Genomic DNA, 14,259 nt, shown 5'->3' on the forward strand with positions numbered 1-14,259 from the left:
CGACCCCACACGGCGCCTGTCCCCGCCCCACTCGATCCACGGCGGGACAGCCGAATTGAATCGATGTTCGGCAAAGAGTCTCACGAATGAGCTTTGTGTCATGTTGGTATATTTTGCTCCGTTGAGAAGTGACAGATGCTAAATTGATCTCATCTCAATGGGACTTTTGAACGGCTCATTTGGGTGTTAAAAACCTCCACCTGGTTGCCAGCCAATCGCAGGGCACAAATAGACGACCATTTGCGCTCACACTCACACCTAGGGGCAATTTACCCCGGAGAAAAGCCACGCAGAAAAAGAAAACTCATTTGAAAACTAATACAGAAATTACTGTAGTAATGTGAAGTTGCAAAGTACACAAACAATGCAGCACCACATGAAATTGTACTGTAGCACTACCCACAGGCATATATTCTTTATCCTCAATGAAAAATGACAAAGAGAAGGTGACTGCATTTACTTTCTTGTCTATTTCCCCTCTTTATTAATGACTTTTCTTTTTTAAACAACTTTCATAGAACGTCCTGTTTTTGTTTCACAAAAAGGCAAAACATCTCATTGGATCCCATACAAGAACTGGAGCAACAAAGAACTTTTTTTTTTTCATGCCTGAGAGGTATTGTTTTGATATCATGATCATGAAGAATTGCACTTTGGACTTTGTAACATCGTGTCCCTCTCAGGGCACTAAATCAGGTATAAAAAATCAACACCTCAATCAAGACATGAGCATGAATAACTTCACCTCGGCCAGTATAAATATTCCTTGAGCCAGCATCCTCCTTCCCCCACATGATATATCTCCCCCCACACTTAGAAAATGATGGCACGCCATTTATTCGATATGCTTCATATGCTCCAAGAGAAAACAGTCCAACAGTGTTTTCCCCTGCCGGTAACAAGCCATGGCAAATATTTTACATTGCCGCCACATCTGCACACGTACGGGGGTGACTTCCGGCTGATTGCGCGGCAAGGACGAAGCGCATTAGATGTTGATGACGAGTGAAAACGAACTCTTTAAAAAAAAACAGAAGCAGCCAAGTAGCGAATAGGAGGGCATGAGGCCCTAATGGAACATTCGGCGGTGGTTAATGGAGACGGGAGGAAACTCTGTTATGTTCATTTTCATCTCAGTGTATTAAAAGGAAAGGCACCCATTGCACTTCTCATACCAGGAAACACGAGCCTCCACCTTGTCCAGCCAGATGGCTTTTTTTTGGGGGGGTTGTTTCACCGCACAAACATGATTTCCCCGCTTTGAAAAACAGCTGATTACCAAGAAGCGTCCATGAGCGCCTTCAGTGGCAAAGGGGAGGTGGCGGGGATAATGAACGGGTTATTATTCCCATCCGGCACGCTTTAAATAATGCTTGATTTAAAAAGTACTGACGGTAAGTACATGGCAACCGAATGCGAGCGGTTGTGGGATGCACTAGTTTTCCTAGATGTACCGATGGAGTCAACAAGCGCGCGGCAGGAGGTTGCCATGTCAAGCTGAGTCGTTAGGCCCTTTCATCCTGCTTGTAAAAGCTGGGAGATTTATGTAAAAAAAAAAAAAAAGTGGACAAAATGGACAGGAAACTGATGACGGAATCGTCTAGGGCCCCGACTGATCAGGATTTTTTTCAGCCCGATATTAAGTAGAATAAAATTTGGATGACTGATTAATCGCCCAAACAGTAGCCTGATTAATTGTAAAAAATATACATATATTGACTAAAATGTCTTCTTTTTTGGTCCCTCAACACTTACAATAATGATAAAGAAATGAATTATGAGCAGAATATTTCAATGTTTTACAATATTTTGTTCTATGGTATTTCTTTGACATCACAACATAAAAAAAAATTATGGGCTGGGATGTTTGAATGTCATTACTTGTCTTATGTTAATGTGTATTTTTTTTTGGGGGGGGGGGGGTTTAAACAGCTAAATATTGATTAGGCCCTACACTTGTTAGTTGTTCTGGGTAGTCTGAGAGCCACAAGTGTGTATAGAGGTATGCCCAGCTGGCAGGAGTGTGACGTTTAACACCTGACACTCTCCTGTTGCGTTGAAAGCAGTCGTTGCTGTCCGGCAACTATTTTACAGGTGTCACAACACGTGGCTTTTCCGTGAAATTTCTGGGAACACCCACAACTTTTTGTGAGTAATTATCTCCAAATGTTGGACGTTAAAACTGTTGCAGCTCTGAAGCTGTACATTTTTTGGGACATCTTCTCAAAAGAGTCGATTTTGTTACTGTCAAAAACCTCTTCCGGATGCTACATCAGCCGCCTGCTCCGCCTTCTGCCGTCGTCAGGCTTCGGCTGGGGCGGTGGGGGGGCGGACAGCTTGTGAGCATCAAAGTCCAATTTGTTTTGCAGGATCCCGGAGAAGACGAACTCGGCCGAGACGACCGGGAGCGACGCCGAGACGGCTGCGCGGCACAGCGGCCAGTCCTCCGGGCAGGAGATCACCACCGTGTGAGGCTGATGAGGGAGGACACAAAGCAAACACACACACACACGTTTGTTTTTGTCACTTTAGAGATTAGGGGAAGACACATTTGGCACGCTAACTTAAATTAATTCGAATGCATAACTTTTGTCAAGAATGGCAACATTTCATGAAGGCATTTAGATGGGAAACTTTAGCAGCTTATTTTACCAGGAAGTTTGTGTTGTATTTATACAAATCCCAAATTCTAAATGCAAATGTATAACTTGAACAAACAGAAAATAAATGAGTAACAAAGTAAACCAATAGTAGATTCAAATAATATCAATTAAAAACAAGCAATACAAATAAGTGCTGGCCGTTTCTGCTGTGCAAACCATGGCCTCTAAGGGGCAGTGTGGAGCATGTGTGGAGTACAAATGGGAAGATAAAGAGTAAGAAAAAAAGTTGTGATTTTGCGTTTTTAGTTTGTGCCTTTGAGTGTTGTCTTGTTACCGGTCTGTTGGTGTTCCTACAGCATTTGTGTGTCAACATTCGTTTTTTGAAGGAATATCACCGCCGTAAATCAACTCTAATTTAGCACTAGCACGAGAATAGAAATTTACATGGACTGCTAGCATTAGCACTGTCAATGTTTCTAAAATAAAGCATGTCTTGTCATGTGGGAAATATCTACAATGTGTCTTTTTTTCTTGTATCTTTAGTTTTAAAGTAAACTCCAACTCAGAGTGTCAATCAACCACTTCAAGCGCGTTCACAAAGGGCAGAAAAACGCACACGTCACATGCTTGCTGCAAAAGCGACACAGAGCATTCAGGAAGCCAAAATTGGAATCCCGATTAGATTTCAATTGCCCAGCCGTACTAGAAAATACACTCGATGTGATCGCACTTCGCACCTTGTGTGAAGAAGGCATCTTAGGGAGAAAGGTGGCTCCGCCGCAGGAAATGATGTCTCTCATTTGGTGTGGCTCGGGCTTCACCGACTTGGTGATGTGGATCTTGTAGCCCTGGAAAAGAACACAAAGCAAAACCATGATTTTGTTTCTTATTTTTAAATGCCTGCACAGAAATGATCAATACATTGTTGTTCTGAGTGGTTCTTCATGTTGTTGCGGCTTTTTTTGGGGCGGGGGGGGGGGGGGTCATATAGAACAATCTTTTAAATGACTCAGCACAGTGGCCTAGCCCAGCACTGACTCTGTTTAGATCCTGCGTTAGCATGCCGGCTCAGCCCATCATCAACATTAATCCGACCGCCACGTAGGACGGAAGAACAGAAATCCTCTCGGTGATAAACGGAATGAACGCGTTAGCGCACCTGTAAGAGAGGCTGGCTCCTGGCCAGCCTCAGAGACTCCTTCAGCCGGAAATTGAACTTCTTCTCCTGCTCTGGATCGCTCAGGATGAAGGCGTCGGGTGGCAGCAAGCTACCGGCTTTGTCGCTCTGCAACAAAAAGGCTCAGACCTTGCAGACGTACGCTAGAACTTTTTCATTTTCAGTGATCGTTCCGTGACCGACCTTGTCCAGCCAGTGTATGTTGACGATGGGGATCCCCTTGGCCACCGCGCACATGAACTTGACAGTGCGGCGCACCTTGTCCGCCACGAGGCAGTTCATGTCTGCGGTGCCATAAGCCACAGAGCCTCCAAGACGGGCCAGCACTCTCTCCCCGGTTTCGTCCACCACGCCTGTGAACAGCACCTGAGCAGGAGACACCGGTTACTGCAACGAAACCAAAACCAAGGTGCCATGACAACTTCTGCCGGAAGCACATTTAATCCACCAGGATTGTGTTTTTGGCTCCAATGGGGATTCAGGTTAAGGTCAGCCATTTTAAGGTAAAAAGAAAAAATTAGTTATAAAGTGGACATCATTTTCTAAGTACTGCCTGCACCGGTCTCCGTTTTTTGGGGGTACTCTGAACAACAGAGCAGCACACTTGAACAACGTTCAACAACACACGAACCTTATAAGAGTGGCTGGCATCACGTAGTCGGCAACTCGGTGACAGGGAAGCGGAAGAGTTGCTGGTGGTCACGGGGGAGGATTTCACGGAAGGATCTCCCTTTGAAAGATCAACACATTAAAATCAGTGTCGGGAAGCCATTCATTTCCCACGCCGTTGATTAGTGCATCGACGGTGACGTTAGCAGTGAGTCAGGGGTGCTCCAGTGGGCTTGTTGAGGGGAAAGAATGTGTCATGCTTTCAGTGATGATGACTTGAAGCGCATGAGTTGAAAAAGCAGAGATGAAAGCGGACTTTCCTGAAAAAAAGGAACGTCCGCTTTCGTTAATGGCTCAATGATGGATAGATTCCTCTCCGTGACATCATAGGCGGACAGCCAGCGGTGTGATACTCTCCGTGTGGGTGCCAGGTACCTCACTCCTAATATCGCGCAAAGCTCTTGCAGATACTCTTTGATATCGGCGCTGTACTTTGCGTCCGTATAAAGATCATCGCAAAGTTTTTCCACTTGAGATTCCAAACCGCTGCAGAATTTCCTTACAGAATTCTGAATGTGGTGACAGGCGTCTCCATCGATATCCAGCAGGTGTGGCGCACGAGATCGCAGAAGAGTTTCAACACCTCCCTTCTCGCCCCTCGTGTCACTGGCAGAATCCGACAGATTCGAAATTAAGTTCTCCAGTGGTATGGAATCTTTCTCAAAATTTTCCAGTACGATCGAGTGGATCGCGGCTGCATTAACTACAGTTAATGTTGTTGAAAGGTAATGTTGTACAACACACTACATTTGGCCATAAAGTAATAAAAAAGTGCATTGTCGTTGGGACTTATTTGGGTTTATTTTTTAACCTACAGGCCTATTATCTTTTACATTTGAAGAGTTAATATAAACGAATACAATTATATTCAAGGTGATTTTTTTCCCCCTCCTCATTCTCATCTTGGCGCCCCCTGGAGTCCCTGGCGCGCATAGCATCCACCTCAATGTCCCAATCGGCGAGCCGGCCCCGTATTCTACTTTGACAAATTCTGTCTGAAAGGCACGAGCCAAAGTATGGCGGCTCGACCGTCATCATCAAGCGAAAATCTCGTGAGCACGTGGGCAACCACCGATATTTCAGAGTTCATTTCAGTCCAACATCCAATTGAAGAAAAAGCGTAGACCGACTTGACTTACCTGGGCGCCTTGACCAGAACCGCGGACGGATGTCGCGTTTCCGTACTCAGTGGCTACGTCGGGGGGAGAGTCCCTCGCATTCCTGCCCCCCTGAGCACAGGACGCTTTGGCTCTTCTCTTGGCCTGGACAGGAGCTGGATTCTCATCTTGCACTTCTGCCTTCATCCCTCGCTTCCTTCCTTCGACCACGTCTTTGGTCTCCACCTCATTGCTGCCCGGGGGGGTGACCAGCGCCTCAAAGACTTCACCTTTTACCGTCCTCTGAGCTCTGCCCCTGATGTTTCTTTGAGGGAGGGGAGATTCACCGGCGGAGTTGTTCCCCTCACATGCATTTGAGGCTTCTTTTACAGTTGCTCGCCTTCTCCCCCTCGTGACGGGCGCCTGTTTTGAACCGGGCTTCCCCTTGTCATTCTCATCACAAAGCGCAGTGGGGGAAACGTCTGCCTTCTTGCCCCTTTGGCCCCGCGACCGAGGTGCAGGAGCGGGACTCTGACTGGAGATAGGCGGGATTGAGCTGGGCCCGGGTTCGGTTTTGCGCCCGCTTCCTCGTTGCCTCCCTCCTCTCCCACTCCGAGAGCCGAGGCTGCTGCAAGACACGTCCGAAGCGAGGGAGTTGGAGGAGCTGGATCTGGAAAGTGCACCCGGGGTAGGAGTGCCGCGACTGTCCTGCTCCGGTGGTCGTTTGGCGGCGGACCCATCGGACGTCTGCGGCCCTCGGCCTCGACTCCCTTGGGTGCTCGAAGCGGACACCTCAGAGCTGACAGAGTTGGAGCGTAATCTGGTCCTCTTGGCCGGGACGTCGTCTTGATCCGCGGCTGCTACGGGAAGAGCAGCGGCGGTTCTTCTGGTTCCTCTTCGGCCTCTCGGGGTGGCCTCGGGTTTTCCTTCTCGGTTGCGTTGAGTCGCTTTGTCTGCTTTATCCCGTCTGGGTTGTTCTTCCGTTTCCGTTTCCAGTCTCTCGCGTCTTTGTCGATCCTCCGCCGCTTCCGACTGTTCCGTTTCTTCTCCTCCCTTCTTTCCCCCGCGTGCATTTGGACCTTGTGGTCTCTCTTGCTTCTCGCCTCGAACCCCGAGGGGATCGCTCTGCCGCCTCGTGGCCTCTTCCTCAGGCGCACTCCCAGCAGGCCCGGGCTTCCCCATCTTGCTTCTTGTTTGTCTTTTTTCACCGGGCTCCTCCTTTTCTCTCAATTGGGACCGCGTTCCTTTTGAGCGTTTGACAGTGACACTCGTTCCGACTTCAGTTTGACTCTGTTGGGCCAGTGGGCCTGGTTCCTTAGCGCTCTTTGGCGGACAGTCAACCGCAGACGGTGCAGAATTTGGGATCTCACATCTCTCGTCCTCGCCTTGAGAAGATACGAGCGACTGAGTCTCATCTTCAATTTGCAGCGGCTTGGCTTTTCTTTTCCTCGAGCCGGGGATGAAGATCTCGCTGTCAGCCTCTTCCTCTTCGCACGTGTCCATGGGCGGAGTTCCAGCTGAAGAAACTTTGGCTTTTTCTTCTTGACCAGGACCCGGTTCATCTTCATCATCGTTCGGCACGGTGTCAAAATTAGTCCGAGTCTCCTCTTCTTCTGGTTGTATCGGAGTTACCGATGGGGGCTCATTACTGCCCCCTGGGCCTTCGGCTCCGTTCTTTGACGGACTTTTCTCATTCCAACTGTCTGATGGGATTTCAAGAGTACAGCTGAGGGACTGCGTGTCCTCGATGATTTGCAGCGGCCTTGCTTTTCTTTTACCACGCAAGACTGGAGGAGAGTCCTCATCCTGATCGCTCCCCTCACTTGTCGCCGTAGGCTGGGTCGCAGCTCTACTTACAGGCGGGGTTGTAAATGCGCAAGAACTTGGAGTGGCTAGCGTCTCTTTATTGAGCCGCACTTCGCTCGCGTGCAAAACTTCGATTGAGTCTTCGACATCCGTTTCCTCATTTTCACTCAGAGTCATGGGCTGGTTGGGGGCGATACTCAAAGACAGATGATGAGCCGCTAAACTGCAAGAATTTGTATGACGTTGTCGGTCTTTATCAAGCCGTACTTTTCTTTCACGTAAGACGGCAATCAAGTCTTCATCTCCGCTTTCCTCGTTGGTGGTCACAGGCTGGGTCGCAACAGCCAAGACGTGGGAACTCGTACTGGGCTGCTCCTCGTTATTTGACTGCATTTTACTTTCATGCGAGACTTGAGTTGAGTTTTTGCTGACAGTTTCCTCACGTTTACTCAAAGTTACACGGCAAGGCTGATGATTAGCGGACAAACCGGAAGAAATCCCTTTGGGTTTCATTTCTTGATCAAGGTGTACTTTTCCTTCAGCCAAAACTGGACTCGAGTCCTCGTCTTCGCTTTCTTCAATTTCAGTCGCAGCCATGGGCTGGGTTGCGGCTAAACCCCAAGGTTGATGATTAGCAAGCAAACCGGAAGAACTCCCTTTGGGTTTCATTTCTTGATCAAGGTGTACTTTTCCTTCAGCCAAAACTGGACTCGAGTCCTCGTCGTCGCTTTCTTCAATTTCAGTCGCAGCCATGGGCTGGGTAGCGGCTAAACTCCAAGGTTGATGATTAGCAAGCAAACCGGAAGAACTCATATCGGCTTTCATTTCTTTATCAAGCTGTACTTTTCCTTGAGCCCAGACAGGAATGGGGTCTTCATCGTCGCTTTCTTCAATTTCACTTGTAGCCATGGGCTGGGTTGCGGCCATACTCATAAGCTGACAATTCACAGTCAAAGCAGAAGAACTCGCAATGGGCTGCGCGACTTCATCGAGTTGTACGTTTGTTTCGGATAAGACTCCCATCGGGTCTTCTCCATGACCGTCTTCCGTTTGACTTGCAGCTGTGGGCTGCCTTTCCACGATGTCCACGTCGGTAAAAAGTTGAGTTGCTTCTTCAAGCTGCGGCTGCTCTGCGCTCGCGTCCTCGGCTTCTCTTGGACGCTGCGCTTCCTGACAAGCAACCACGAGTTTGGTTTCAGCCAAAGCGAGGGAAGAAGAGGTGGGCAATCCAAAAGGAGGTTGGGTCTCCGTCTCTTCCTTCGGCTCTTCTTCAGACTCACTGCAAGGCTCTGAAATATAGGCCTGCGTTTCTTGAAAAGCAAGATTTATCTTCGGACTCAGCGCGGGCGTGGCTGGACTACTGTTGGGCGCCTCGCAGGCCTCGTAGGCCTGGGTAGCCTCGATGTTGAAGTCGTTGCCGAGCGAGGCCGTCGTGTCTGCATTTGGTGGCTTTGTATACGCTTGCGGATCAGAGTCGAAGGCCTGCGTGCTCTCCATTGCCAGAGCTTGGGCCGCACTCTGAAGGTGGCTGCTGTCAGACAACCCCAGCTGGAAGGAAACTCCCCTGCTAGCCAGTTCGTCCGTGCCCTCGCCGGATGACTCACAGCCCGAGGCTCGCTTGGCGCCATTGTGGCAACTCCGGATCTGCCCTTGGGGCTGAAGGATGAACGACTGCGTCTCGGCCACAGCAAAGTCCTCTTCCTCCTCCTGGCCGTTTAAGGTCGCCGCTCTTCCCGCACCGTTGAAGACACCTAGGTAAGGCAAGGGACTTTTTGGAAGGGGGCTTTCAGCATTGTCTTGGAAATATGGAAAAAGTTACCAAATAAAACTATTTCCCACCCCGGGGCTACAGTTTGGTTGGGATCAGGTAAACCCCCAATTAGGCCTGTGTCAGGGATATTCTAACTTTGGAGTTCTAATTATATTAGTTTTTATTTGTGTTGGAATTTTTTTATGTAGTTTGTTTTAATTCGTTTTCAGGGCAGTTTTATGATTTTTTTTTTTAAACTTGTTTTAGTTTTTTCACAAATACTAGTCATGAAATTTGGTGTGCAAAATGAAATAGAGCTTGGATTTCTTGTTTGGCAAGTTGCCAACGTCTCAACATGATTCGTGGGCTTAATTTTTACTTTTTTGGGGGGGGAGGGTATACTGTACATCTTTTTTTCATATATATGAAATAAAAAAGCGAAGTACTTTTTACCTCGCGTTGCATTTCGGGCGGAGTTAAATGACAGAAGCAGGGCAGCCAGTTGCTCAACACTAACTTACGTTCAAATGGATCCAGGGAAGGTGGGAGGAAAGCTTGGGTTGCCATCTGTTCCACGTCTCCTTCTGAAAACATCCAGGTGAAAATAACAACAACATCCTTAACTCAGAGCATCATCATCTTACCAAAACCTTCTTAGCTGCATAGCCAAAAGAAATGCGAGACAAATCTACTGAAATACATCCCGAATCTGCATGCATTTTCTACTGCGCTTGTCCTAATTTGAGGTCAGGGTCAGGGTGAACTGGAGTCTATGCCGGCTGACTTTGGTTAAACCTTGCGTACAATCTGTACCGATCATCAGCCAATCAGAAGAAGCACTCACCGAGCCTTCAATGAACCAAGCATGACCGTTTCGGGAATGTGGGAGGAAGCCAGAGTCCCACGGCAGAACATGCAAACAGCACCGATTCTAAAACCCGAACCTCAGAACTGTGATGCAGACATCGAAGTTAAAAGTGTACATTTAACTCATTCACTCCCAAAGACGTTTTTAGACGTCTTTTCAGACTTGGTCTAGAATTGGCTGGTTTTTAATATGTTTTAAAGTGTTTTAGGAAGGTTTAAGTCTGTTTTGATACGTTTGATTGCGTTCCAAGCGCATAGGAGGGGTAAAACTATTTTTTGGGGGCGGGGGGAAATTTGATACGGTCTCTCTCTATCGCAGATTGCCTTTCACTGGTGCGTATCCTCTCGAGAAACAGAGGTTCACGGTACAAAGGTAAGAATTCTCAGTTCTGACTGATGAGTATGTGTATTTAGCTTGATGACAGAGAAACAATCACAACAAGGAACACATTTTTGAGGCCGCTCTTCGTCAATTGCACAGATGTAACTCATCTTGTTTTTTTTACCTGGCAGTTGCACAGGGGTCGAGCAATTTTGCACATGTGGAAACTGTAAACCTTCTGTCCGTGGAAGAGTTATTGCATTTTCCTCTTCTTCCGCATCTGTATCACTGTCCCGCTCAGCAGGGGGCGCACTGGACTCATCCACATCAGTGTCTTTGTCAGACTCTGACTGAGCAGCTGCCGCGGCGATACCGGGAGTGGCTGAGGAGGGCGCGGTGGCGACAGGTGACGAGCGGGGAGGATCTTGGACCGCATTGCTGTTATGTGATCCCGCAGCTGAATCACTGACATTCGCTTGTGTATTAAGAGCGAGGGCGGCCTGGTCGTCTTCCGGCTCTGAAACGTTCCCAATCAAGGCTAGCCCGGAGGGTGCCGTATCCCCGCTCTTGTCGTCAGCCTCCTCGTCCACATCTGTGTCACTGTCGAGCTGGAAGTCATCTGGCAGCAACGGAGGAGCCGCGTCACCTTTTTTACCCTCGGCTTTCACGTCAGGATGACCTTCGCCTTCCTCCGGCTGCGCGGGGGGTGCCGATGGGGCGCCTGTGTCGTCGTCGTCCACATCTGTATCACTGTCCATATGAAAGCAATCGACATCCGACCTCTGGTCGGGCACCGCTTTGGGCTCTCCAGCATCCTCCTCCACGTCAGTGTCGCTGTCCATGTTAAATTTAGAGATGGCATGTGGGGCCTCGGTGCTTGTGGACAGTTGCGGCAACTCCGCCTCCGTAAAGCTGGCCGGGGTTTTCAGCTGCTGTAGCACAAAGTGTGCCCTTCCCGGCGTATGGCCATTTTCTGCCGCCCCCGCCTGCTCCTCATCACTGTCGTCCACAAACGTTAGCGTGTCCTTTTTCTGCTGTCCCGCAGCATTCACGTCCGACTCTTCTTTGCTGAAACTGACACGACCGTGAGACGTCTCTCTGGTAGATGATGACGGCGTGATGGGTGTTCCATCCGCACAGTCGGGACTATGGAAAAGACCGAGATTATTACTCGGATGTACAAGCATCTTGAACTTTCCGTATATCATCGTGAGGCCATCATTGGTGTTTTTGTAGCTATTCATCCACTTCCATCAACACTCGTGCTCGTTGGGGTCGCGAGTTAGCTAGCACCAGGGTGATAATAGTTTTGGGAATTTTAATTATAGTTAGTTTTTATTTCATTTTTTAGTTTTTTTTTTTTTTTTTTTAAACATGGTTTGTTTTAATTAGATTTCAGACTGGGTTTGTTAGTTTGGATAAGTTTTATCCATCCATTATCTGAACCGCTTTATCCTCAGGAGGCTCGCGGGCGTGCTGGAGCCTATCCCAGCCGTCTTCAGGCAGTAGGCGAGGTACACCCTACACTGGTTGCCAGCAATCGCAGGGCGCACATAATCGGACAATCACACCTAAGGACAATTTAATTAAGAGTGTCTAATCAACCTGCCACGCGTGTTTTAGTTTTTCAAAAATGCTTTCTTTTAGTTTACTTTTTTTCTAAAATGCTTTCTTTTAGTTTACTTTGTATTGGTTTTAGTATTACTTCTTTTTTTTTTACGTCACGTTTTGGGCTGAGTGTGACAGCCTCTCCAAACAGACAAGCCACAAGCATTGCTGTCGCCTCAGGGCGACATCATCCGATGGCATGTTATTAATTTATTCTAGGTGACGCACAGCAAGGACCACAACTCCCTGACAACTGTTCGACCTTCCTTCAGCCGGCAGTGCTGTAATACCAAAAATAGATAAATAAATACATTTGTAACCAACCCCAAAAGCTGATATATTCAATTTAATGACCAAAGATAACATGTTGTCAATGTTTATTGCAGTTTCAGTTAGTTGTTTTTTTTTGGTAAGCATTTTCGTTTTCATTTGATGTTCACGTAATTCTTTTTTCAACTTTAGATTTAGTCATTACGTTTTCGTCAAACTAAAATAACCTTCATTGGTACACCCTGAATTGAGGGATCAGTTAAAAAAAAAAAAAAAGTAAAACATACCTTTCAGGGACTATTTTGTTTGTGGGACTCAAGAAGGTTGAGCAGGTGGGGCTGGAAACTGATCCTGTAAGTATTCAGGAAAATTAGGAAGGCAGACACCACAACAGAGGCCAAAATGATGAATTCAGTGCAAATTCAGTGCACTACTTGCCCGAGAGGAGGGAAAATGACGGGAAGTTGAGCTACATCGACCATCCCTACTAGCTAAACCGTTTTCTGTACCGTTACAAATCATACACATACCTTGAAGCTTGCGCCGGCCCTCTCTGTTCCTCGGCCTCTCCCCGTCAGAGTCCGACTCTGATTCCGGGACCAGAGTCCGCTGCAGCTGGACTGGAGTGGCCTCAAACGACACACAGCTGTTCTTTGCAGGCTTCTTCTCTGCTTTACCCAAAGGCGATACCTTAGCCCAAGCCTGCGACATCTGGCCGGCACTCACCTTGAGGCCATCTCTCTTCTCGACAGAATCCCTTCCTAAACTGATACCAACGTCCAACGGCCGACCCCCGATGTTTTGGTGTGCGTCGTCTATGCCGAGGTACTGACATGGCATGTCCGCCATGAACAGACGGTTCCCCTCGCTGAGGGGGTAAGGTATGTTGGGGATCAACTTGACGCGGCCAATGCGGGTGCCGTTCATGCTGCCCAAGTCGCGCACCACGGCCTCAATCTCCACTCCGCTGCGGGATCCTCGCCTCTGATGGAGGGAGATGCGGATGGCGGCGTGCTGTTTAGACACGGAGGGCGCCAGCAAGGGCAGCGTGCAGGTGCTAACGTCACGACCGAGCACGTTATCACCCATAAAAAGGGGAAATTCTGTGGACAGGAAATGCAGTGTCAGCCAAATTAGGGGAATAGTTATTCAATAAGCATGCTTAAGTTGGAGTTTTTAATGAATTGATGCCTTTATCTTCCCTTTTTCTGAAAAGTAATATTGGCTCGAAATATTGGTGATTGGTCACCTTGATTACTAATAATTGGTATCAGCATCGGGTGTGAATCAAAGCCCTTATGTTGAGACTCCTATCATGACCTACAGAACGTTGGTTTATTCACTTGCTATTTGAATGCTAGAAACGAATCCACTCCTTAGTTTCCGCTCAGAAATTGCGTTCACTGTTTGCACACACAGCGGTAACTTGATTTACAAATTTTTAATTCGTTCTGTCTAAGCTCCTAACTTATTACACTCGTGCCAGTGTATCTGATCAATATCACCCGCTGAAATGCCATTGGTCCAATTCACTCCAAAAAACACAAATCATTGTTTAAGTTTCTAAAGAAAAAGACACTCGCACTGTATCGCAAATACAACATTTTAGTGGGTGGTATGTGTGCTTGGGTTTAGTACGTGGCCCACTTTGGCCTCGGGTTCCACTGTCTCTGGTGGCTACAGGCCTGCCTCTCACCTCTTTCAGGAACGTGGTCATTCTTCAAGATGCAGAGCTTGGCTAAAGGTTGCCGTGCCTTGTTTGGCTTATCTTCCTTTTCCTCCTCATCTGACTCAAAGAAGGAGTCGTTGACGGCCTGAGTAGCGTCCATTCCTCGCCAGGAAGGAGGCAGTCTGCCAATCATAATCACACATTTCATATCCGATTGTTGTAGCCTTCTTCTAAACCACCATCAGATGCTACGAGGCTAACGTTAGCGTGAACGGCTATGTGCTCCTGCGAGAACGTTCGCATAGCAGCTGCCCTGACCGAATCCGCCCCCAAATCTTGTGCTTTCATTGCGTTAGCGAACAAACTGATAAAATGAGTTTAGGACTCAAACGTAACTGCATACGTCTAGCACAAAAATAAC

At 47.9% G+C, this 14,259-nt stretch overlaps 1 protein-coding gene across 1 annotated transcript; it reads right to left on the reverse strand.

Annotated features, from left to right (window-relative positions):
• Nucleotides 1–466: 466 nt before the first annotated feature.
• mdc1 (mediator of DNA damage checkpoint 1) lies at nt 467–14,046 on the reverse strand. The gene is made up of 11 exons (XM_086113043.1): nt 13,866–14,046; nt 12,700–13,272; nt 12,457–12,520; nt 10,476–11,437; nt 9,624–9,686; nt 5,589–9,103; nt 4,412–4,510; nt 3,964–4,146; nt 3,763–3,888; nt 3,341–3,451; nt 467–2,474 (listed from the first exon to the last, which is right to left on the reverse strand). The coding sequence occupies exons 1-11, from the start codon at nt 14,044–14,046 to the stop codon at nt 2,268–2,270; spliced, it is 6,084 nt and encodes a 2,027-aa protein (XP_085969169.1). The 3' UTR covers nt 467–2,267.
• Between the last annotated feature and the right edge of the window lie 213 nt (nt 14,047–14,259).

Source organism: Hippocampus guttulatus, chromosome 6 (assembly GCF_054856545.1).
Source record: "Hippocampus guttulatus isolate MCC_2025c chromosome 6, RoL_Hgut_1.0, whole genome shotgun sequence".
NCBI lineage: Eukaryota > Metazoa > Chordata > Actinopteri > Syngnathiformes > Syngnathidae > Hippocampus > Hippocampus guttulatus.